Genomic DNA, 25254 nt, shown 5'->3' with positions numbered 1-25254 from the left:
GACTATCAAAATCAAGTGATTATTTTTTTCCCCATCTAGAATTACTGTGTTTCTTATTTCTTATCATTATCCCTTTGCAACTTGCATTACTGTAAGTTTTAAATAAATTTAAGGTTGCAATCACATTGTTTAGAATGAAGGGTATTGAAAATGTGGCACTCTTTGTGTGCCCCTGATGAATAAAATTATCTTTTTGAGTCTACTGAGCTAGATAACTCTCCTAAATATTTTATATGTATTATTTAATCTTTTTTTTAAGATTTATTTATTTATTTGAGAGAGTGAGAATGAGAGAGAGTACATGAGAGGGGGGAGGGTCAGAGGGAGAAGCAGGCTCCTCGCTGAGCAGGGAGCCCGATGCGGGACTCGATCCCGGGACTCCAGGATCATGACCTGAGCTGAAGGCAGTTGCTTAACCAACTGAGCCACCCAGGTGCCCTGTATTATTTAATCTTGATAATAATATGAGGAAAGTGCTATTGTTATCTCTGTTTTACATATTGAGAAATCAAGTCATGAAGAGACTATTTGCCCAAGGGAATACCAAAGAATTTACAAAAGATCCACAGCTATTAAGATCCATGTCCTATATAAATAAAATGAATAAGATGAAGCCAATTATGGATCCATCAATTAATATCCTATATAGCCCACCTTATTCTATGCAGGATTTAAGATATTTTCCAAAAATAGAATTTCCAAGTAGGATATATTACTGTTATTTCTGTTGTGATTATGTATTTACTAACTGCCATTTGTTGAGCACCTCCACTTATGTAAACATGAGTCTTGATGCTTTACACACATTATTTCATTATTTCTCACTAGTATTTCAGAGTCAGTATTACTGCTCTTGGACAGAGAGGGGAAAGGCAGAGGATAATAGCAATTTGTCGAGTCATACAACTAGTAGAAGTTGGGGCTTGGGTCTCACCCAGGTCTGTTGAATTGTAATGTCTTTGCTCAGGAAATACATAGATCAAATAGAAAAGCAAGAAGAGCAGGAGAATGTGTAGAAAGATCATTTGGTTATAAGGTATCATACAGAATAAGAAGCCCATGGTAATCTGTCTTCCCTGACTGACTAATGTTCCTTTGACATGTCAGTATGGTTTTTTGTAAATGGCTTAGATAATATGTAATATGTATTCTTATTTATTTATTCATTCATTCATTCATTCATTCATGAGAGAGAGAGAGAGAGAGAGAGAGGCAGAGGGAGAAGCAGGCTCCCAAGGAGCAGAGAGTCCGATGTGGGACTCGATCCCAGGACCCTGGGATCATGACCTGAGCTGAAGGCAGACGCTTAACCATCTGAGCCACCCAGGCGCCCTGTAATATGTATTCTATTAAATGTATATACACAGGGTTTTAAAAAATTTGTTATTCTTATTGATAATTCATGTTGAATTCATATAGAAGTACCCTTATAATACCTTAGGTCACATATAATTACGAGGTATGCCCAAATATTGACTAATATTTTCCCTAATCTTGAGAAATATAATCTCTGTGAAGCATGTAAATCATGCTTAATAATGACAAATTATTGCTAGACTAATGGAAGTCTTCAGTTTCTACATGCTTGAAAAATAACTCTAACATTCTAAAAAATATACCACCTTAGCATTTACTTAAAATATGTAATTTGGGCTTTATACTATTTAAATCCTACTTTTCCATTTAGCATATTCAATTGCATATTGCATTAGACATTAATTAAGCAAAGATTCTTAAAGTCTCCTTTTGCAAGATGATGTAAGATATTAAGAAAATGTATGTTGCCTTAACTTGTGGTTTTATGTTAACCTACTTTAAATGTATAATTTTCTACTCTTTCTTCTACCCCCTGTTATTTACATCACTATTTTCTTTTCTTACAGTTCAACAAGCAAAAACTGCAACTGTACCAATCCCCCATTACCAATAAATTATAGGGCTCTGTGCTTACAATCATCCTATTTATTTCATAAAATTAATAGGTTTAGAATGCTCTTGGCTATAAAATGTACATAGAATTTTTGCAACTTCTTTGTTATGTAAATATAATATATTAAGGCAAAAGATAAACCATTAATTTATCTGTAAAATTAATGAAATGATCTTTTTTCTATTTCTCATCCTATCAGTTGTCTTGCTTACATCTCCTATATCCCAGCTCCTCATATGCAGAGGAGAGAAAAATAGGGTATATGGTTTTTCGTGTAATAATGCCTTTTACCTAATTTGCATTTATGGAAATTTTACTTTATTCGATCACAAATATCAGGAATTTCAGAAAGAAGCTATAATATTAAATAGTAAAGCAATTCCTCAAATAAAAAGATGATGCCATAACTAGAAAATTTTATTATAATTTTTTTCACATTACTAGTATTTCTGTGCTTTGTGTTAAGTATTGACTGTGTACTTAATCAGATAACCAAGAATATATGAATGGTTTGTTACTATGTTTACTATCATAAAAAAAATATAACCGCTCCAGAGAAGGAATAAGCCAGAGCTGAACTTTTGTCTTATCTTGCTTTTTGTCTAGATCCCATGGTTTGTCTAGCATTATTCAAAAACAATGAAAATAAAGTTTCTGTTACAAAATCACCAAAGATGGCACAGCCCGGAAGAGATGGTTACTTTGAAGGTATGGTTTAATCATAGATATGTAGAAAGGTAAAAAAGATAAAAATGGAGTATGGAATTGTTGAATCACTATATTATACACCTGAAACTAATATAACATTGTATTTTAACTAACTGGGATTACAACAAAAAGCTTAAAAAGATAAATAAAGGGATTTGTAGGAAAAAAAAGATGAAGATGTAAAAGTGTATTTAAAATAAAATTTTTAAATCCTCAATAGTCCTGAAGTACAAATGTAAAAAATTATATATAAATTATAATTAAATAAAAGTCAAAATGCAGTTTTTGGAGCTAAAATACTAATTTAGTGTATTGATTCATTAGCACACTAGTTTAGTATTTGCATCAGTGCTTATATAACTTTAAATTTATTATATTTTATGTGAAACTCTTATAAAGCTGTTTCATCAGTATAAGTAATTTTATTTAAATTTTACACTGATAATATTAGCCTCTATCAGTGGAAGTGAACCCATGTGGAAATGATATTCTAATATATTTACTTCCAGTATACAAAGATTGCATTATATATTATAAATTAAACTCTGGAATTTTAAGTATTTTGCTATATTTGAAGTTTGCCCTACTCATTTTTGGGGAAAAGGCTTTACACATCTAAAGGGCAGATTATATTTCTGATTTCAACATTTGGAAGAATTATGGACACATTATCAAACAAATATTTAAATATATCAGAGAAATAAACATGACATAATAAGTTTGCCATTCTTTCTCTTTAATATTAAAATGTTCATAATTTTATCTATACTTTTGGATTATAATTTCTAATAGGAAAATATATTTGAATGGAAGTGGACCACTTAGAATTTTTAAGACTTTGTCTTCTGTACATTTTAAATAAATCTTAAAATTTATGCATTATTATAGCATGATTGCAAATAGATACTTTAACATTTCTATTCAGTAATGTCTCAAACCAAAGAAAATTTGATTAACACCAACTTTATACTTTTCTAGAGATGCCTATTAAATATGTAGCAGTGGGAGGACATGGGGTCTAGAATTTTCTTCAAAGTATGTAGCAATAAATATATACATAAGAAGATAGGTAAAACAAGTGTAGCAAATTATTGAAATTGTTGGATCAATAGATGATAGTATATGGAGGTTTGTTCTACCATTCAGTTTTTTTAATATTAAATTTTTTCCTTGGAAAAACATTTTAAAAATTTGGTGGGCATTGAAGGTGCCAAAAACCAGTATTTCAAAAAAATACTTATCAATTAGTATTTTAATACAATTAAAATATGTTTTCAGTATAAGACTTGGGTTTTAAACAATTATCGTATTACAATCTTAATTTCACCATTTCACTATAAAAGAAAGAGTAGAAGGTCTACTAAAATCAGTAACAATTGCACAGATATTACCTGTTAAATAGAAGCATTTTTACTTTAGAAAGGCAGTGCCTGGTAAGAAAGATAACGGGCATTTTTTGCCCTTTAAATTAGCATGCATCTCAGAATCAGAAGGGAAAAATCTATCCCAGCATGTTCTGCATTATCTCTTGTTCTGTGAAATGTGAAGACATGTTATCATCTAGAATAGTATATATGAATATATGGTATATTTATGGATTTGTGTACTGATATAAAATATACTAGGAGTAGTTCAAATAGCAATAGAAAGAAAGTGGCCTGTAGAACATGGAACATTTCTACCTGTGCTTCATGATAATGAAGTTATATGTTTTTGTTTACTTTCTCCCATATGAAATGTGTTTAGTTTAGTTTACTTTTTTATTTTTTATTTTTTTGCAACCTCAAGTACATTTGGCATTTCATTCATTTCACTTAATGGTCATTATGTATATACCAGATATTCTAGTGACTGATAGTTATTTTCAGGGTTGTTGGGGTTTTTTGTTTTGTTTTGTTTTGTTTTTAAGGAATGGGCTTGGCAAAAATAGTTGTACATGGAAGAACTTTTTTTCTTCAACCAGTATGTTTATTTCTGCCTTCTTTTTTTTTTTTTTTTAAAGATTTTATTTATTTATTTGAGAGAGAATGAGAGAGAGAGAGCACATGAGAGGGGGGAGGGTCAGAGGGAGAAGGAGACCCCCTGCTGAGCAAGGAGCCCGATATGGGACTCGATCTTGGGACTCCAGGATCATGACCTGAGCCGAAGGCAGTCGCCTAACCAACTGAGCCACCCAGGCGCCCTGCCTTCTTTTTTTTTAAGAGGAAAAAGTGAGGCGAAGGTAATTTGATCATCGCTGGCCAGGCTGGATTCCCATGGTATCCTTACCTGCTGCTTTGGCCTCGCAAGCCTCCTAGACTCACACTATTTGGTAACTGGCCAGGAAGGCCAGTCAGCTTCCACATAAGTAGCCTGATTCACCCCAGTTTCCCAGTAGAGGGCACATTTTAAAATCAGGTCTTTTGAGATATAATATCAATTATATAAAATGCACCAGATTTAAGAGTACAATTCAATCAATTTCAATATATTTGCAGATACGCAACTATCACCACAATCTCATTTTAGAGTATTGGAGGGACTTTTCCCTTAAAAAATTCAAATAAAATTAATAGTTGGGCATTTAACCCTCCCCCCCACCGCCCCGTGAAAGTGAGGGAGATCAGAATTAAACTTCATTGTAGGTTTAGATTGAATGATTCTATGTGGAACAGTATCTCAGCTCAATGGCATGCCGGCACTGTTGTATTATTTCTTTTTGTTTTGTTGAAATTAGATGATAGTATTATTTGACTATTTCTCTCTATTCCCATTTATTTTATAATAACATCTGATTTTTTAAAAGCTGAACTTAAAAATACTTTCTTCTCTACTTTGCAATTTTATCTATGGGGGTTTCCATGATTTCTTTTGTAAACTGTACTAAAATTCTTTGATTATTATTGCTGCTTTTTTCTGAATGTCACCAGAAGAACAGCGAGGATGGTGAATATTCTCTATTAGGCCAAAAAAAAAAAAAGCACTTAAATTTAAGGAATATTTAATGAACTATCAAATTATATTAAATGATGTCAGGTAAAGAATTATTCCCTTTTAATAGACCATGTTTTACAAAATATCCTTCTTTTGTTCCAAATTTTTATTTTAATTCTAGTTAGTTAACATACAGTGTAATATTGGTTTCAGGAGTAGGATTTAGTGATTCATCACTTACATGTAATACCCAGTGCTCATCACAAGTGCCCTCCTTAATACTCATCACCCATTTAGCCCATCATCCCGCCCACCTCCCCTCCAGCAACCCTGTTTGTTCTCTATAGTTAAGAGTCTCTTATGGTTTGCTTCCCTCTCTTTTCCCCCACTTCCCCTATATTTATCTGTTTTGTTTCTTAAATTCCACATATGACTGAAATCATATGCTATTTGTCTTTCTCTGACTGACTTGTTTTGCTTAGCATAATATACTCTAGCTCCATCCACATAGTTGCAAATGGCAAGAATTCATTCTTTCTGATGACTGAGTAATAATCTGTCATATATATACCACATCTTCATTATCCATTCATCAATTGATGGACATTTGGGCTCTTTCCACAATTTGGCTATTGTTGATAATGCTGCTATAGACATTGGGGTGCATGTGTCCCTTCGAATCAATATTTTTATATTCTTTGGATAAATAACTAGAAGTGCAATTGCTGGGTCATACGTAGGGTAGTTCTATTTTTAACTATTTGAGGAACTTCCATACTGTTTTCAACAGTGGCTGCACCAGTTTGCAATCCCACCAAGAGTGTAAAAGGGTTCCCCTTTCTCCCCATCCTCGCCAACATCTGTTGTTTCCTGTGCTGTTAAGTTTAGCCATTCTCACAGGTGTGAGGTGGTATCTCATCGTGGTTTTGATTTGTATTTCCCTGATGATGAGTGATATTGAGCATCTTTTCATGTGTCTTTTGGCCATCTGTTTGTCTTCTTTGGAGAAATGTCTATTCATATCTTCTGCCCATTTCTTAACTGGATTATTTGTTTTTTAGGTGTTGAGTTTGATAAGGTTCTTTATAGACTTTGTTTTTATTTTTTTTTTAAGATTTTACTTGAGAGTGAGAGAGTGGGAGTGAATGCACGAGCCCGATGGGGGGAGGGGCAGATGGAGAGGGAGAAGCAGACTCCCTGCTGAGCCAGGAGCCCAATGCAGGGCTCCACTTGGTGCTGGATCCCAGGACCCCAGGATTATGACCGGAGCTGAAGGCAGACACTTAAATGACTAGGCCACCCAGGTGCCTCATATAGATTTTGGACACTAACCCTTTATCGATATGTAATTTGCAAATATCTTCTCCCATTTTGTAGGTTGCCTTTTAGTTTTGTTGGTTGTTTCCTTCACTGTGCAGAAGGCTTTTATTTTGATGAAGTTCCAATAGTTCATTTTTGCTTTTGTTTCCCTTACCTCTAGAGACTTGTCTAGTAGGAGGTTGCTATGGCCAATGTCGAGGAGGTTGCTGCCTGTGTTCTCCTCTAGGATTTTGATGGTTTCCCATCTTGCATTAAGGTCTTTCACCCATTGTGAATTTATTTTTGTATATGGTGTGAGAAGGTGATCCAATTTCATTCTTCTGCATGTCGCTGTCCAGTTTTCCCAACACCATTTGTTGAAGAGGCTGTCTTTTTTCCACTGGATATTCTGTCCTGCTTTGTCGAAGATTAATTGACTGTATAGTTGTGGGTCCATTTCTGGGTTTCCTTTTCTGTTCTATTGGTCTGTGTGTCTGTTCTGTTTTCATGCCAGTACCATACTGTCTTGATGACTATAGCTTTGTAATATAGCTCTAAATCCAGAATTGTGATGCCTCCAGCTTTGCTTTTCTTTTTCAAGATTGTTCTGGCTATTCGGGGTCTTTTGTGGTGCCATGAACATTTTAAGATTGTTTGTTCTAGCTCTGTGAATATCTATTTTTTTAAGTTTAATTCAACAGATTTTATTAATCATTTCCATCTTAATTGTAATTCTATCTTGGTTAATAATTTTCGGTGATATTAATTAATACTACAATTTTGGTCCATATTTTTTCTGTTTATTCACTTAAATTATATAGTTTATGATTATGAAGAAGGCATAAGGCTTACTGATAAAATTTTAATGAGTTCATCTTATTTAAACTCAAAACTGTACAAATAATCTTGAATATCTATTTTACAACATTCATGAGATAATGGCAATTTTTGTTTAGCTGACAAATTCAGAGCTTTAGCCTAATGAAGACTGGGGAACCTGCTCCCCAGGTAACCTCCTACATGTACTGTGTGTTAGGTATCAGTCAATTATTCCTGTGAGACATGACTAAGAGCCTGAGAATTTTACAGGTTCAGCATTGATTTACTTGATTTATTTGTTTGTTTATTTATAATTTATTTATGTTAGGTAACTGTTTTGGTTTACCCTGTATCACCCATAATCCCTACTTAGGTTTCAATATCTGATCTTACCTTAGCATTTGAAACACTTTCCTGATTATTACCTTAAAGATCTCCCAGCAAGTTTCCTTTTTTATGTTAAAATGCTCAATTTAGAACCTGAGTCCCTCTTCTATAGCTATCACTGGTATAAAAAGAAGCCTAGCTTAATGGTTGCAAGTCTAGATTCCTGAGTTAGTCTAACACAGTCTGAATCTTGGTTCCACCATTTATTGGCTTTGTGGCCTTGAGGGCATTATTTAACTTCCCTGTTTAGAATTGTTTTTCACATGTAAAATTGGATACTAATAGTACCTCCTTGTTGGGGATTACATGAGTTCCTACTTGTGAAATGCTTGAAATCCACAGTATAAATACATAGTTAAGTCCTCAAAACTTGTAATCATCGGCAACAGTCATTTTAAAAGTATAGCTTTATTTTTTTTCTCTTGTTTGCAATTGGTAGTATTTATTATATTTCTTGCTAGGTACTGTGCTAAGAGTTTTACTTAAATTCTCTGATTCAATCTTTTCAAAAACTCTGAAGAATGTATTATAACTGTCAATATGAGGAAACTGGTTTTGAGAGTTTGAGAAGTGATTTGCCCAAGGTCATACAGAGAGTAAGTGGCTGAAGGGGAATGGAGATAATTTCTTTATCAAAACAATGCTAGCGAAAATCAAACAAGATGCAGACACTGAAGGGCGAAGGTTCTTCGATAACCCTAAAATGTATATACAAACTTAGAATCAAAATATTTAGGAAAAAAATAAAGACTAATTATTAAATTAGGTAAAACTCTGGGAAACTAATAATCAATTTTGTTCTCTATTAGTTTCTCATAGCTTGCATTAATATATATTAAGAAACAGTTTAGTACCAACATGGTGATAAATATCTGATTTGTGTCTTATAATTAGTTCCTATTTTACCTAATATTATTTTAATGTTATTATGATAACCTAACATTGTTAAGGACCAAATCTATTAGACTCTAAGGGTGATCATGCTTTCAATCACCTGTTTTAATTTTCAGATGGATGAGAACATCTCCACACAACCTAAGAGTAAACCTATATTTTTGCTTCATTTACTCTTCTTATTATTTATATACAAATTAAATGACTTTCTTGCCATAATCTGCTGAAATTTTAAAATTTGCTACTTCTAAACCAATGCCAAATTCAGACTTTTGGCTTTAGCCAAGGAAGGAAGATAGACAAGTCAGGAAAAAAGTTGGATCTGGCCCAACAACCTTCTCAGAGAGGCAAGTTTTGTCTCAGCTCCTCCATTCCCTGGGACATTTTACTTGATTTTAATGTTGGGTTTTTTTAATTCCCAGCTGGTGCTGTCATCACTAGCATGCTTTCTATTTCTCCTTTTATAAAACTGAAGATTTACACATACCATATGTCCTTTTACATCATAGATGTTCAAATATGTTCATATTAAATTTTTGAGCATTGAAGACATTAGAAGACCTTTAACTTCTATAATTTTTACTTCAGAGCATTTCTAATCAAACCATCTTCCTTTGTGGTATTTTTTATTGTATGATTACAAGAATTTTCTTCTCCAGCTTTCTTCCTTTTAATACCAGCTTAGGGCACAGAGTCACATAATGTAGATTGTTTAAAAGTAGGTCTTGTATTTCCATCCCTGTATAGAGTACTTGCTAATAGTGCCAACGTGATTAAACATTAAGAACTGGTAGAATAAATGCAAGCAACCAAAGAATACCTGAAAGTCATGCTCTAAAGAAGAGATGCTTGCAATCTTATTTCTACTGAACAAGACTCAATATTAGTCAAAGTAGACAAGGGAATGAATATTCATAAAATCTGATCTGTCCATGATTATCTCAGTTTGCAACAATAACTATTCTTTGAATTACTATTTTCCTACTAAATTTTAAGCTCCTTGGTATTCATGGCCCTTAGGATAACACCTAATGCATAATTGATACTTTATAAACTTTTTTGGTGAATAAAAACACAAAGGACCTTTAAATAGCTTCAAATATAGATGGAGCTGCAAGATGCTTATATAATATCCTTGAATATGCTGCTTCCTTTGATGAACTAGATTCACTGTCCAATGCATTGCAGGAAATCTCTTCACTTGACTAATTCTTGTCATCTCAAACATTAATCTTTTAAGAAAACTTTTTTGATTCCAGCTTAGAACACAACTCATTGTGTTTCCACAGTATCCTGAATAAAATTTTGTCTATCATATAATATAATGTAATATGATATAATAGCCTCTTTACTCTTGCTTGTCACTTACTGCTTGTATGAGGCATTATTCTATGTGCTTTATCTATGACAAGTAAAGAAATCCTCACAACAACATTTTGAGGTAGGAAATAAAACTTTATTCTTACTAGAAAAGTGAAAATCTGCCTGCACTTACAAAGAATTAGAGATCAACTAACAAAATCTTGTCTAATTTTTGTATGAACTTTTTTTTTATTATTTCTTAAGATGACTAATAGAAAAGGATTTGGGGAAAGTCAATAGCAGAATATAAAATTGAAAAGCAAGTGGGAGGCCCAACTTAGAGATAATTGTAGATCAAGAGCTATATTTTAACCTCCTTTTAAAAATTTAATATGGTAGCTTTTTATATAACTAAGTATCTAAAATCTTTCCATGACCTCTCATTGCTCTTGGAACAAAAACTATCCTCCATATTGTGGCCCACCTGACTATAAATGTCAGACCCCTTTTCAGTTCCTCATATACGATAAGAAATTTTTTACTTTGAGGCTTTTGTATTTCATTGCCCTCTGCTCTCCACACTTTGCACAAATGACTCTCTCATTGTTTAGTTTGTGTTTCCACTCCCATGAGAGGGCTTTCTCTTACAGCACTGCCTAAGTAGCCTTTTCCTCTCTACCCAGTTACTCTCTCACACAGCACCTGCTCCATTCATGGCATTTATCTGCTCTTGTCCTATTTATTAATGTAAGCTGTTACATATGGGGTACTTGGGTCACTCAGTTGGTTAAGCATCTGCCTTCGGTTCAGGTCATGATCTCAGGGTCCTGGGATCGAGCCCCGCGTGGGGCTCTCTGCTCAGTGGGAAGTCTGTTTCTCTCTCCCCCCCCACCTCAAATAAATAAATAAAATCTTTAAGAAATCCAAACAACCTGTTACTTATATGTTGTTTTTTTCACTAATAGAGTGTAAGTTCCATGAAGGGAGAACCATGTCAGGCAGACCTTACACAGTTATATCCTCAGCACTTAGAATAGAGCCAAGTATATATTTGGTAGTCAATAAATATTTGAATAAAAAAGAAAATATGTTTATGTAACATGCTTATAATTAAAACTCCCTAAATGTATTCTAGACACTATCATGCTATTTTTAAATATAAGGCTCAGAATTATTTTAATTTTCTATGGAAAAAAAATCTGATTAGGAATTCAGTCCAGTAAAGCATGAAACAAACTGTAATTTTTTAAAAAGTATCTGTGGATAAGGTAGATTCAGGAAGTGGTAATCCAGGGTCAGAGAGAAGCTGATTAAACTCTTCTTTATCCAATTAGTTATAAATGGTTTGTATTTTCTGCTTCCCCCCAAATTCAGCCAAAAGAGAATATTTATTCTGTATTCTATAGTGTGTGTGGGGTTGGTGTGTATGTGTGTGTGTGTGTGTGTGTGTGTGTGTGTGTGTATATATATATATATATATATATATATGCATCTTATGTATATATCATCTACATATACATATACACTTTATGTTTTGTGTGTGTGTATATCTGTATATATGGCGGGTATATAATTAAAAAATAGGAGAGGTGCCTGGGTGGCTCAGTTAGTTAAGCCTTGGACTCCTGGTTTCTGCTCAGGTCATGATCTCAAGGTCATGAGATAGAGCCCCAGGTCCTGCTTGGGCTCAGTGGGGAGTCTGCTTTCACTCCCTCCCCCATCCTGCTTGCAAGTATTCACACTCTATCTAAAATAAATAAATAAATAAATAAAATCTTTAAGAAAATAAAAAATGGAAAGGGATTTCAGAGCTCTTAGAGTTCTTTGAAATGAACCATGGTATGTAGGCTTTGAGATGTTACTATTTTCCATTCAAAAAATACAAGAGGACTTCCACTTCCGGTAATAGAAGACTATATAATTCAAGCCAATCCTCCTGCAGAGAACAACTTTAAAAGCTGAAAAAATTATTTTTAAAGAACCTAATTGAAGTCATTGGAGAACTAACAAGGAAGTAACGAATTATAAGTCAAGAAGGAAATACAAGGAGCTGAGAAGCTGAACAAGCTTTTGATAAAGTCACCAGTATAGGTGAATTGCAAATAGACTTTCTACTAGCCTCTTGCCAGAAACAAATATAAGCCATCTCCAAAAATAGATAACATCAACCCACGCTTCAAATTATCTCTACATTTCTTCCTCTGCAATATTTGGCACACAAATTAAAAAAATAGGCATAGAAGGATAGGAGACAGCATCATTGAATAACATGAGAACAATGGACAAAAATAGAGCCAACAAGATCTCAGATAATGGAGATTTTTTTAATAAAGATTTTATTTATTTAACTGACAGAGAGAGAGAGACAGCTAGAGAAAGAACACAAGCAGGGGGAGTGGGAGAGGGAGAAGCGGGCTTCCCGCCAAGCAGGGAGCCCGATGCGATGCGAGGCTCAATCCCAGGACCCTGGGATCATGACCTGAGCTGAAGGCAGCCGCTTAACCAACTGAGCCACCCAGGTGCCCCTAGATAATGGAGATTTTTAAAGAAATATACATAATAACTTTTGGGATACAGAAGAAATTGAGAATTTCAATAGATATTAAACCTAAAAATATCCAAAAGGAAAGTCTATAACTTGAAAGCACAACAACTGAAATTAAGAACTCACTGGTTAGATTTAACTACAGATTAATCAAAACTGAGGAGAGAAATACTAGATGGGAAATAGCTCTGTAAGAAATATCTAAATTGAGGCATGAAATGAAGGAGAATAGGAAATACGGAAAAGAGAAGAGACATGTGAGATATAGCAAAAATGTCTCACACACATGTAATTACAGTCCAAGAAAAAGTGGTGAGAGAGAATGGTGTAAAAGTAATATCTGAAAAGTTAATGCTTGAGAATTTACTGAAAATGATGGAAAACTTCAAGTTGTGGATTGAACCACAAAACATATATACATACAAAGAAAACCACACTGCAGCACATCATAGTAAAATTGCTTTAAAAAAGGGGTGGGGGGAGAGAACATTTTTTTAAAGAGCCAGAGAAAAATGTTTATTATTCTTCAAAGGAGCAATAATAATGAATAATGAAGCTGGCTTCTAAACAGAAAGATGAAATCCAGAAGACAATTGTGTTGTGCCCCTCCCCAAATTCAAGGGTTGGAAGACCTAAACCTCTGATTATATTTGGAGATAAGGCTTTTAAGGAGATAATTAAAGTTAAATGAGGTCTGCAGAGTGGGTCCCTAGTCTAATAGGACTGGTATACTTATCAAAAGAGGAAAAGACCTCAAGAGTATATGCTTACAGAGAAAAGGCCAAGTGCGGACATAATGAGAAGGTGGCCATCTGCGAGCCAAGGAAAAGCATCTGAGAGACTAAACTTGCTGGCACTTTGATCTCAGACTTCTAGCCTCCAGAACTGTGAGAAAATAAATTTCTGTTGTTTAAGCATCCAGTCTGTGGTATTTTGTTATGGCAGCCTAAGCTGACTAATACACAGTGTAATGCTATCTTCAAAGTACTGAAAGAAAATAAATGCCACCATGAAAGTCTATACCCAGCAAAACTTTTATCTTCAAAAATGGAAGCAAAGCTGGAAAGAGCCAAGATGTCCATCGACAGATGAATGGATAAAAAAGATGTGGTATATATATACAATGGAATATTATGCAGCCACCAAAAGGAATGAGATCTTGCCATTTGCAATGACGTGGATGGAACTGGAGGGTATTATGTTGAGCGAAATAAATCAAACAGGGAAAGACATGTATCATATGACCTCACTGATAGGAATTCTTAATCGCAGGAAACAAACTGAGGGTTGCTGGAGTGGGGGGTGGGGTGGGAGGGAGGGGGTGACTGGGTGATAGACACTGGGGAGGGTATGTGCTCTGGTAAGCACTGTGAATTGTGCAAGACTGTTGAATCTCAGATCTGTACCTCTGAAACAAATAATGCAATGTATGTTAAGAAAAAAAAAAAAAGAAGAAGAAGAAGAAGGTAGCAGGAGGGGAAGAATGAAGCGGGGGAAATCGGAGGGGTAGACGAACCATGAGAGACGATGGACTCTGAAAAACAAACTGAGGGTTCTAGAGGGGAGGGGGGTGGGAGGATGGGTTAGCCTGGTGATGGGTATTGAGGAGGGCACATTCTGCATGGAGCACTGGGTGTTATGCACAAACAATGAATCATGGAACACTACATCTAAAACTAATGATGTAATGTATGGGGATTAACATAAGAATAAAAAATTTAAAAAAAAATGAAAGCAACGCACTCATGCCATCCAGTTCCCCACCTCCTGCTTCTCTGTATAGCCACAAGGAAGAAGGAGGAAAACACCTGGATTCCTAAGTGAAACTTCACAAAGAGGGACAACTGGGTGGCTCAGTCTTTTAACCGTCTGCCTTTAGGTCAGGTCATGATCCCAGGGTCCTGGGATTGAGTCCCACATCAGGCTCCTTGCTCAGAGGGGAGGCTGCTTCTCCCTCTGCCTGCAGCTCCCTCTGCTTGTGCTTTCTCTCTCTGACAAATAAATAAATAAAATCTTTGAAAAATAAATAAAAAATAAACAAAATAAACTTCACAAAGAAAGTAGGGAAAGGTAATGGTTCCGGGAGAAGAAGCCCATGGCAACCTTTCTTTTCTTTTCTTTTTTTTTAAATCTGTGTTGTCCCTTGCTCCATGAAAAAAAAAAAAAAATCTATGTCCACCTACTTGCTACATAGGAAAATTTCTATATTTTGGAGATAGACAATAATCCTATCAAGGTTTCAGAGAATTATTACAATACCTTAGAAAGTTCATCATCAAGAACATTCATCTTCTATCTAAAGAAGGCTACATGAGATTAACAATGGATTTGGACCAAGATGTCAGGTTTGAATTGTGTGTAGATACTCACTAGCTATATGATTCATATCTTTGTTTTCTCATCTGTAACTGGGAACACCAGTCTTTACGTCTCATGATATTTTGAGAATTAAATGACAATATAAGACCTCTTAGCTAAAGGTGATGGATCTGAAAACCCTCACTAAAATTTCAGTGAAGATATTTTTTATGACGCATACTAACAAATATAGGAATATAAGGAAGGTCCAACAACAATATAATTTTTTAGACCAGAACGTAAATATATGAGTAATAGATAACAAAAGCTTAAACCAGCAATGAAATATGAGAACTATTTTAAACTCAAAGTTTCAAGAATTGATGGTATAAGGCCCAAATGAAGTAGTGTGAAGAGATCTGGGTTACCTGTGCAAAATTCTTGAACTTAAATTTTCTAGGTAGGATAAAACAGAATCTGTGACCCAGGAACATCCTTGACACCTTGCTAAAACTAAGAAGAGTAAGTGTAGTTGTACGTGTTAAGTGCTAAAGCCCCAACCCTTTCCCCTGCTGAGCTCTCAAAATTCTGATAATCATGTTTTTCAGTCAATTCAAGTGGCTATAACAAAATGCCATACACTGGGTGGATTAAAAAACAGAAGTTTATTTCTCACAGTTCTGGACTGGGAAGTCCAGAATCAAGATACCAGCTAATACAGTTCCTATTGAGAGCTCTCTTTCTGGCTTACATATGGCCACTTTCTTATTATGTACACACATGGCTTTCCCTTGGTTCATGAATGTGGAGAGAGGAGATCTCTTTCTTCCTCTTCTTATAGGGCCACTAATCCCATCATGAGGGCCCCATCCTCATGACCTAATCTAACCCAAATTACCTACCAAAGACCCCACTCCAAATACCATCACATTGGGAATTGGGGTTTCAACACAGACATTTTGGGGAGACACAAGCATTCATTCCATAGCACCATGCTTTTAACCTCCAGGAAAGAGGTTACAAGAGTGTTTCTGGAGATTCTTATCAGTCCAAGAGGAAACATCTAAATATTGACATTAGGTATTTCCAATATAGGACTCAGGTAAGTCATCTTAAGGTGAAACTTTCAGAAGAGACCTCATTTATTGGTGCAGAGTTTCCTATCAACTTTACAGACCCCCACTCTAAAATATAAGCACATAAATGAGGGTCTAAAGCAAATTTAAAACATGAAAGATAGAGAAAAAACTAACAAAGGTAATAACTTGAACAGACACTGTACCAGGTGAAAAAATTCTTCAAATATACCATGAATATTGTCATTGACATAAAAAAGATTGCATGCATGAAATAAGAATGAGATGCTATAATAAGAAAGAGAGGTTAGAGAACTAAAAATATCTTTTTGAAAATAAAAACATGATATCAGAAATGAAAACTTGGCAGAAGATTAGAAGATAGTGTTAAAGAAATTTCCCAGAAACTGGAGCAAAAATACAAAGTGATGTGAAACATGAGAGAAAATGTAGAGAAGAGACTTATTCCAGGAGGTCCAACCCTTGATAAATAATAGGAGATCCAAGAAAAGAGAACATTCAACAACAAACATATTGAAAGCAATGATCAGAGAAATCATTCCAAAAAATTCCCCAAACTGAAAGGGATCAAGAGAGTTTCTAGATCAAAAGAGCCCATTGCATGTTAGGAAAATGAATGAAAATAAACCCATCTTTTTGACATGTCTTTGAAAAATGTCATAAAACTGGGGACAAAGGTAAGAGCCTAAAAGTTCTCCAGAAAGAAAAACAGGTCACATGCAATGAATCAGTTATCTAAAAGGCATTGGATTCCCAAAGTTAATCTCAGAATCCAGAAGATAATGGAACAGTATGTTTCAACATTCTTAGAAAAAAGTTATTTCCAACCTAGAATTCTGTAAACATACAAACTATTAATAAAATTTAAAAATATAAAACATGCCAAATCTTAATTTATCTCCCTTGCAAACTTGCTCAGTAAGTACTAGAGGAACTACTCCACAAAAATGAAGAGGTCAACCATGAAAAAGGAATTCATGAAATCTAGCAAAGAAAGAGACAAAGGAATATTTACAGTGATGGGGAGGAGAGATTCCAGGATGACAGCTTACACAGGTTTGGAGAATAAATACTCCAAGATGAAAGAAAACATCATGAACCATCTCTCTGAGGAAAAAAAAAATCTTTCTGATTGTCTTATGTGCTCAGACATATTTGAAAGGAGATATTCACTTGAGGAAGAGAGTTTTGGAGTGACCTACTGATATGTGTATGGAATACTAATGCGTGAAAGTATAGTAGATGTAGCCTTCTAATAGAGAATTTGGAAACGATAGTACGTACATAGAAAACTAATTATATGTAAAAAGTGAGATAACCTAAATGTGAGAAAACAAAGAAAAAAAATTGTACAAGACATGAAATGTTATCTGAAACTGCTGTGCCACTTTTTTCTATGAGCAGCTGTTAGTTTTGAGTTCAAGTGAACACTTAAATTCGTGAAACACAATAGGCTTCATACAACACTAAATTTACTTAGCTTTAAGGAAGGACAAAGGAGAGGAAACCACAAAGCATGCTTAGTGTAGAGAAGACATTGTGACACCTGGGCAGAGCACGTAGTGTCCTAGTCCTTCTTCACTTAGGAAACACATGGGCGTGAAAGATGAGGCTGTTAGGGGCGCCTGGGTGGCTCAGTTGGTTGAGCGACTGCCTTCGGCTCAGGTCATGATCCTGGAGTCCCAGAATCGAGTTCCGCATTGGGCTCCCTGCTCAGCGGGGGGTCTGCTGCTCCCTCTGACCCTCTTCCCTCTTGTGCTGTCTCTCATTCTCTCTCTCAAATAAATAAATAAAATCTTAAAAAAAAAAAAAAGAAAGAAAGATGAGGCTGTTAAGTGTGTGGACAACTTCAGTTAAAGGAAGCCATCAGCTCTAGTGATCCCAACAGCTTTTATAATCAGTCATGTAGTCTTCTCATCTAGTAACCTAGTCAACTTAGGGGTATATAGCTAGCTCTCAATTCTCTGGTTCAGTTGCATTTCATTCATACTACTTGCTTATTGCTCAATAAACAGCCTCAACAATGAGGTAAAAGTTCTTGGTCTGATATGGCTGAATTCTCATTGATCTTGCATGTTGCATAGATTAAATTCTAACAATTTTTTGACATGAGGATCAAATCCTCATACCTACCTGCATCTAGAGGAAAACCATAAAACAAGCTATTAACCCTTCTTTTGAAGTACCCTATATAGCTGAGTTGTAAATGACATTTACATTATCATAAAAAGATAAACACTGAATCATGGTCTAACCAAAAATTATGGGGTTTTTTTTTGTTTGTTTTTTGGGGAAATGGGAAGAAGAGGTATATATGTATATGGTAGAGATGTTGTAAAATTGCTTAATCTTTATCTTTCCTACTGTGAAGTCGATAGGTAATATGAAAATACAAAAATAAAGACATCAGAATACATGCAGGCCAGTGGTGAAAGAAATGACAAAGATGGTTGCATAGGGTTGCCTTTAAGAGTGTAAATTGGGGATGGAGAGGGGCAGAACTGGGGATAACCATTTTCCATTCTTAAAAACATGTCATATATAACCTTGATGCTTTTTCTTAATGATTAAGTAAGCTATTTTTTAAATCATCCATTAAAGGGTCTGGTTTTTAATGAAAAGCTAATAAATGAAAACATATTAAGGTAAAACAAGAATTTTTAAACAAGCAAAGCAGAATTCTTCACCAATACACCAAGTCCAAAATAAATACTAAAGGGTATTCTTCAGGCAATAGGAAAAGGATTCCAGATGAAATCTTGGAGATATTAGAAGTAATGAAGAGCGAAGAAGGATGAATATGTAGGTAAATCTAAATGAACATTGACTTAGACCAGTAGGTCTAACAATGATAGTAATTTCTGGTTGGTTTAAAATATTTATAGATGGGTCACAGTAATATTTATGCTTTGTTTTTCATAACTCTGTATCAAATCATTTGCCTAGTTTTGTTTGTTTATGAGTCTTACATTCATCTGTTTCTATTTTTGCTTTCTCCATCCCAGCAGAAACATATATACTAGCTTGGAATTAGATAGAACTGAGTTTGGATCCCAGACCAAACCTGTGTAATATTGGTGAAGATATTTAACCTTTCTATACTAAATTTTCTCATTAATTAATTGGAACAAATAATATATACCACGTAAGTCATTGGATACATTGAATAAAATACTTGGAAGATACTAGAACCACCTAGCTTTTAGAATGTGGGGACTAAGACTTAATTCCTATTTAATCTACCAATACATATTTACTGAATTTACCATGAGCTTGGCATTGTGCAAAGAGATGAAGATACAGTGGTGAATGAAATAAATACAGACCATGGGTAATAGAGTTCACTGTCTGGCAGAAATGGGAGTAGGGATTATTTATAAATATCCATGTACATATATAATGATACAACTGTATAAAGTTCTATGGAGGGAAAGTAGGTGTGCTCTTTATGAATTTAACCCAATCAGATAAGGGAAGAAGTAACACTGAATTTGAAGTTCAAGTAGGACAAGATGTTATTCTGCCTGATCCCATGATATTCTGTTTAGTTATCCCCTGTCTTTTGTTCCTTAGATTTCTGTCTACTATATCCACTAACTTCTTAAAATCAACATATGAACAAGCTGCATGTCTGCCACTGAAAATGTGATTCTACCTCCTTTTCAAGCTACTACCCCACCCATCGCTCTTTTTTACTTAGCGACCTCCGTAGACAGTCTAGTCAGGGCCTTTATTCCCCACCTTCTAATCACTCTGCATTTTTCATTTCTTCAATAAGCATCTTTGAGCTTCTACTTTCTTTCAGTGTACCTGAGACTGGAGGCACAAGTAAAAATCAGTTCCTGCTTCAGAAGCCCAGTCTAGTGAGAGACAAACTATTAAACTGAAATGTATCATCCCATGTACCATACTTCTATAAAGTTATGCAGACTGTACATCTCCATCATTCCCTTCAAACTACATTCCATACAGTAATCAATGTTTACCTCAAGCCACATATGTATTTACTTCTATAGCCAAAGTTTACTTTGTCAAATATTACACTTATATAAATATGCAAAAGCAAACTTCATCAAGGTACAAAATCAGACCTATTCCAGTGGCATGATGAAACAATCAAGATATAACACCTGATCCTCTCATATACCTTATAATGTTTAGAGACAATGACAACTAAATGTCTATCTCCATCCTTCCCCCTTTTGATTTTTCTAGGCACTTCAAACCCAGCAGGCCTAACATGAAGTATTAGTATTGTATTCATTCCACTCTCTACACCTGTTTGATTCTTTTTATTCCATCTCTGTTCATAGTATCATTAGCTAGTCACTCACTTAACCTAGAAAAATCAGAATCATTCTTAATTCTGTTATCCTTCTTATTTGTTGAATATAAACACCACCCCACACCAGCCACTGCCTTCAATATCTCTTGCCTTGAAATATTGTGATAGCCTGCTTTCTAACATCCACACATCTTTCAGTATTGTAAATGCTGTCATCTGTGTTTGTACTGCAATGTCTTTCTAAACTATAATTCTGCTATAGCACACCTCTGTTTAAAATCTTGTAGTGCCTTTCTGTTTCCTCTAGAACAAATTCCAAAATCCTAAGCATACAATGCCCTCATATACAGTTCCCAGCCTACCTTCCCAGTACTACCTTGTATCATCTCCCCACTCCCTAAAATATTCTATAATCATATTGAACTGTTTCTATACTATATCTATATTATATATCTTGAATGTTTTTTCTCACCTTTGCAGCTTCAGACGTCTTCTTATCCTTCATGACTCAGATAAATGTCATTTCATCTGTACATCATTCCTAATGCCACCTCCTGTAGGCATTTGCCTATGTTTCTTTAATACTGTTGTATAACTATGTTTTTATCTATTTCCTCCCCTGACTATAAATCTTTCCAAAGTCATGGATCCCATCTTAGTCATATTTCTGTTTCCTCCCATCCCCAAAATGTAGCAGCAGTATTAGATTCATCTATACTAGGCACTCAGTAAGTATTTGTTGAATTAATAAACAGTTCTGACTTAAAAAAAAATATCTTTGGATTCTCAGAAACACTCTTCCTGCCAATTGCTATTACTCAAAGTCAGATATTGGCCTGTTCCCAACTTAAACTTACAACTCATTCAGTGTTCACATTCAAGCTTTAGGTTCCCACTGTCTCAGCCACCCTTTGGATCTATTTAGCAAATTTGGAATTCATTTAATCATTTCCTACTTAAGCTTCATCAGCTGTGAGGTTTTGGATCTTGAATAATTTCATCATTATAAACAGTATCCTTTCATTTTAAAGCTTCATAGTTTTTAAAACATTTTCTGGAAAGATAGAGATGAGTACTATATTAAAGTCAAGATATGTTTTTATGTTTCTAGAAAACTAAATAATTCTATTTTCCATCGAGATTCTATAGTACTTTAATAGAATTGTGGGTTCCCCATGAGTTTTCCCCAAAGCTTCACTACCTCCTGCAAGATTTTCAAAAATCATTATTTTAATTATAAAATGATACTCAACCTAATGGTTAAGAGAGTGGAGCCAGACTATCTAGGTTTAAACCCCAACTCCACCCCTTGTTAGAGGTATGACTTTGCCATACACTTAACCTTTCTATATCTCTTTCCTCATTTATGAAATTGCATAATGTAATGATGTAAAATAATGCATGGCTCTGAGAGTTGAGCAAATTGATCAGTACATGTAAAATGCTGGGAACAGTACCTCATGCGTAGTAAGCTCAGTACATTTTAACTGCTCCTATTTATCAGGAACAGTAGCCATTTACAACGAAATTTGTACAATTTAGAATTTGATTATAGTAACTGGATATATTTTGAAACATTATACTTTAAAATATGGTATATGTGTATAGGGGGAAATGTATTATTCTGCTTAACTGATCATTTTTTACGTGGAAAGGAATTTTCCAGGTGAAGGTAAATGCATATGCTTGAGTGAATAAACAAGATACAGATTCCGGTCAAGGATTCATTTTACTCTAAATTTTAGCTGGACAAATTTGATAGGCAGCTTTAATCCATATTTTTAAAGTGATGTCATTCAATCAATCAGTCACACTTCTGGCATTAACCTCCCACCCCCAATGTATATGCTATCTCTTGTCATTTCTTTTCTTCACTCTGTATAAGGTCTTGAACTTAGGTAGCCCATTGAAGCATGAATTAAAGAAGAAACTGATATCTTTAAACATTCCAGTAATAAATCTAATTATAAAAAATTAACTTAGTTTTTATCCCCTACTAAAATATTTTGATTCAGATATTTATATATGTTTTATAAAGATAAAATTTATTTTTCAATTTTATTCAAGAAGAATAGAAGAAACTAACACTTATAGAATTCCTGAGCTGAAACAGTGAATTGATTTTCTGTAATTGTTGTGATTGTAAGATTTATAATTTTTAACAAATTTGAGGTGTTAATCAATATTATATAGAAATAAAATTATCCCTTGAAGTTTTCTAAGCTATATGCTGTAATTCTTTGCATCAGTGACCTTAGGTTGTGTATGAGATTTTCCTATTTAAAGAGAAAAGAGCATGTCAAGTACAATTTACAAATTAATTAGATGAATTACTATCATAAGTAATACTTAGACTTAATTTTAAGAAATTAAAACTTATTTACCATGGAGCCAACATTTTATCCCCACCCAAATGCTAAACTCAAAATTTTTATCAAGCTCAAAGTTGCAGATCTCTCAGAATTGCCACTTATGAATGACATGCTTATGTTTAAATGGAATTATTTGTGTTTGTGCCGGTGTATACCTTGAAGTTTTCCAATTTCATATTGTACTTGTTTCCATTCTCATATATTTGTACATGTACATATATACAGACTTCCATCTGATAAAATGAGTTCTTATTTTTGGCGTGCAATGTTAAATTGGAATTTATACATTTTTCCTTAAATTGTTTGTCTGAACAGATACTATATCCCTTAAATTTAACTTTATGTGTTTTTTTTCTTTGATATTTCTATTAATTTTAGGAGAGTAAATGTTTATGTTATTGAGTAAGCTTTTCTATTGCTCTGTGTATGTGTTAATCATTTATACATTTGAGCATTTTAATGTTTAAAATATTTTAATTTTAACTTGGATGGTCATAAATGCCATTGCATTTGGAACCTTAGGTCTTAAGAGATTTGCATGTGTTCTTCAAAAACAATCTATAAAAATCTTACTCTTTTGCACGGTTTCTTCAAAGAAGAAAAAATGTTCCTGTTTAAAAAATACTAATAGTCATCTCTAGAAATGTCATCCATTCACCTCCGAGTTTAAAATATTTTCCTGTGAGAAGTATGTAAAAACACCTGAATTATTTTCCTACAACTCACCTCACCCATAATAATAAGAAAGTGTAGAAATAGAAACAATGACAAGGGTTGGTATATAAGAAGGAGAATAAACCCTTTTACATATTTTTATTTGACTATTAACTAAAATTGTGTGTGCCAAGATTTAGGTTAGTTGAAACCCCCTACAAACGGGCTTAATGGAAACAGTAACTGATCCTTCTAACATTATGTTTTTTAATACACCACGAGAATGCATTTCCCAAAAAGCCTAAGATCCCTATCTTGGGATGTGATGAAATGCTTTTAAGAATTCTATAGTAGAGGAGAAACACCTTTCTTAAAATTTTAAATCATGTATTTAATGTGAGTTCTCACAATAGAGCCCGGCGCACTGAAGTATTTTCTCATTTTTTAAGGGAATTAATGGCCCTCCACCAGCCCTTCAACATGTAAAATGAGTAAGTTACTTGTGTCCAGTACATCCAAAAAAGAGCCAGGATAAAATAAACATAAGGGGTTGGATATCTTGGAAAAAATCTGTCATGGGTTTGGGTTAATCATCTCCAGAAGAAATTCAACTTGATGCCTGAAATGTAAGACTTCTTGGAGAAAGCAGAAAGGCCTGAGGCAGTGTTGATCTGAAGGAGTGCTCTCCATGGGTCAGAGCTGCTCTGCTGGCAGAGTGCAAACCCAGTTCACAACCGAGGCCTCTGAAAAGTTGTAAAAGACTGCAGGGGCCTTCCAGTGCACGCACTCCAGCTTTGGTTACATAGTTTTAATAGCCCAGTTTCTTATTATAAAATCAAACTTAAAAATACAATCTGTGCCTAATTTTCCAACTTTCTGTCTGTCAGTGATAGGATTGCTTCCTTTAACATTTGTGGAAGAAAACATCGACTTCTTTAGTTGTAGTGATCATATATAAAAGTTATGTAAATATGGAATACCTTTATTTGGTGCAATTTTCATAACGTCCTATTCATAGGCTTCTGAACATTAGAAAGTGAGTTTTTCAAGCAATACTTTGGCTTCATTCTCTTCTACTACTTTTCATCCATTTTTAAAATATATGTTTTTTCCAGCCACAAGCTTCTCTTTGCCTAAAATCCCTAATACTAAAAGGCCTTGGAAACTGTGCAAAATGATAATTTTGATTTCTAGTAATGAAATTTTTCTAGTTTCTAGGGAAATTTTTCTAGTTTCTAGGGAAACTGATCTAGTGCTAAATGACTCAAATCCAATATTTACTCATTTTGCACCAACCTCCTCCTATTTTGTCTATTTCCATCATCAGAGATAGATTGTATTCACTTTGAAATAATATGAGGTGAATATAAAAACAAAATCTATCATGGTTTTCGGTTAATCATTATTACATAGGAGTAATTACACGATTTTATCCTGTGTGATAGTAAAATGTGCTGCAAACTTGGTGGCAAGTTTTAAGTGTGCTTTAGAAGAAAAATAACATAGAGGAATAACTTTTATGTTCCTTTTGCTTTTCCCCCCAGTTTTATAGCACCCTACTGCCAAGGGAGTTATATTAGCCTTGGACTCAGATTAGTCGTTAAGTAAAATATCTGTGCATATCCTAAAGACTATTCCTTTTTTGTAGATGTAGTAGGCTGTTCATGTACAGTCTTACACTCTTATAATCTTTCTGTTTATACTCTGCAGATTTTGTCTTAAAATTGCTGTAATCATATAGGCATAAGATG

General features: G+C 34.3%; 1 protein-coding gene across 1 annotated transcript in view; it reads left to right on the top strand.

Annotated features, from left to right (window-relative positions):
- LRRIQ1 (leucine rich repeats and IQ motif containing 1) overlaps nucleotides 1-25254 on the top strand; it is a 199301-nt gene that overhangs the window by 121709 nt on the left and 52338 nt on the right. Inside the window, exon 22 of the mRNA XM_021687506.2 lies at nucleotides 2537-2638. Within this exon, the coding sequence (XP_021543181.2) occupies nucleotides 2537-2638 (102 nt within the window). The remainder of the gene's footprint in view (nucleotides 1-2536; nucleotides 2639-25254) is intronic.

This window comes from Neomonachus schauinslandi, chromosome 5, assembly GCF_002201575.2.
Source record: "Neomonachus schauinslandi chromosome 5, ASM220157v2, whole genome shotgun sequence".
Lineage (NCBI taxonomy): Eukaryota > Metazoa > Chordata > Mammalia > Carnivora > Phocidae > Neomonachus > Neomonachus schauinslandi.
This window is presented reverse-complemented; position numbering and strand designations above follow the sequence as displayed.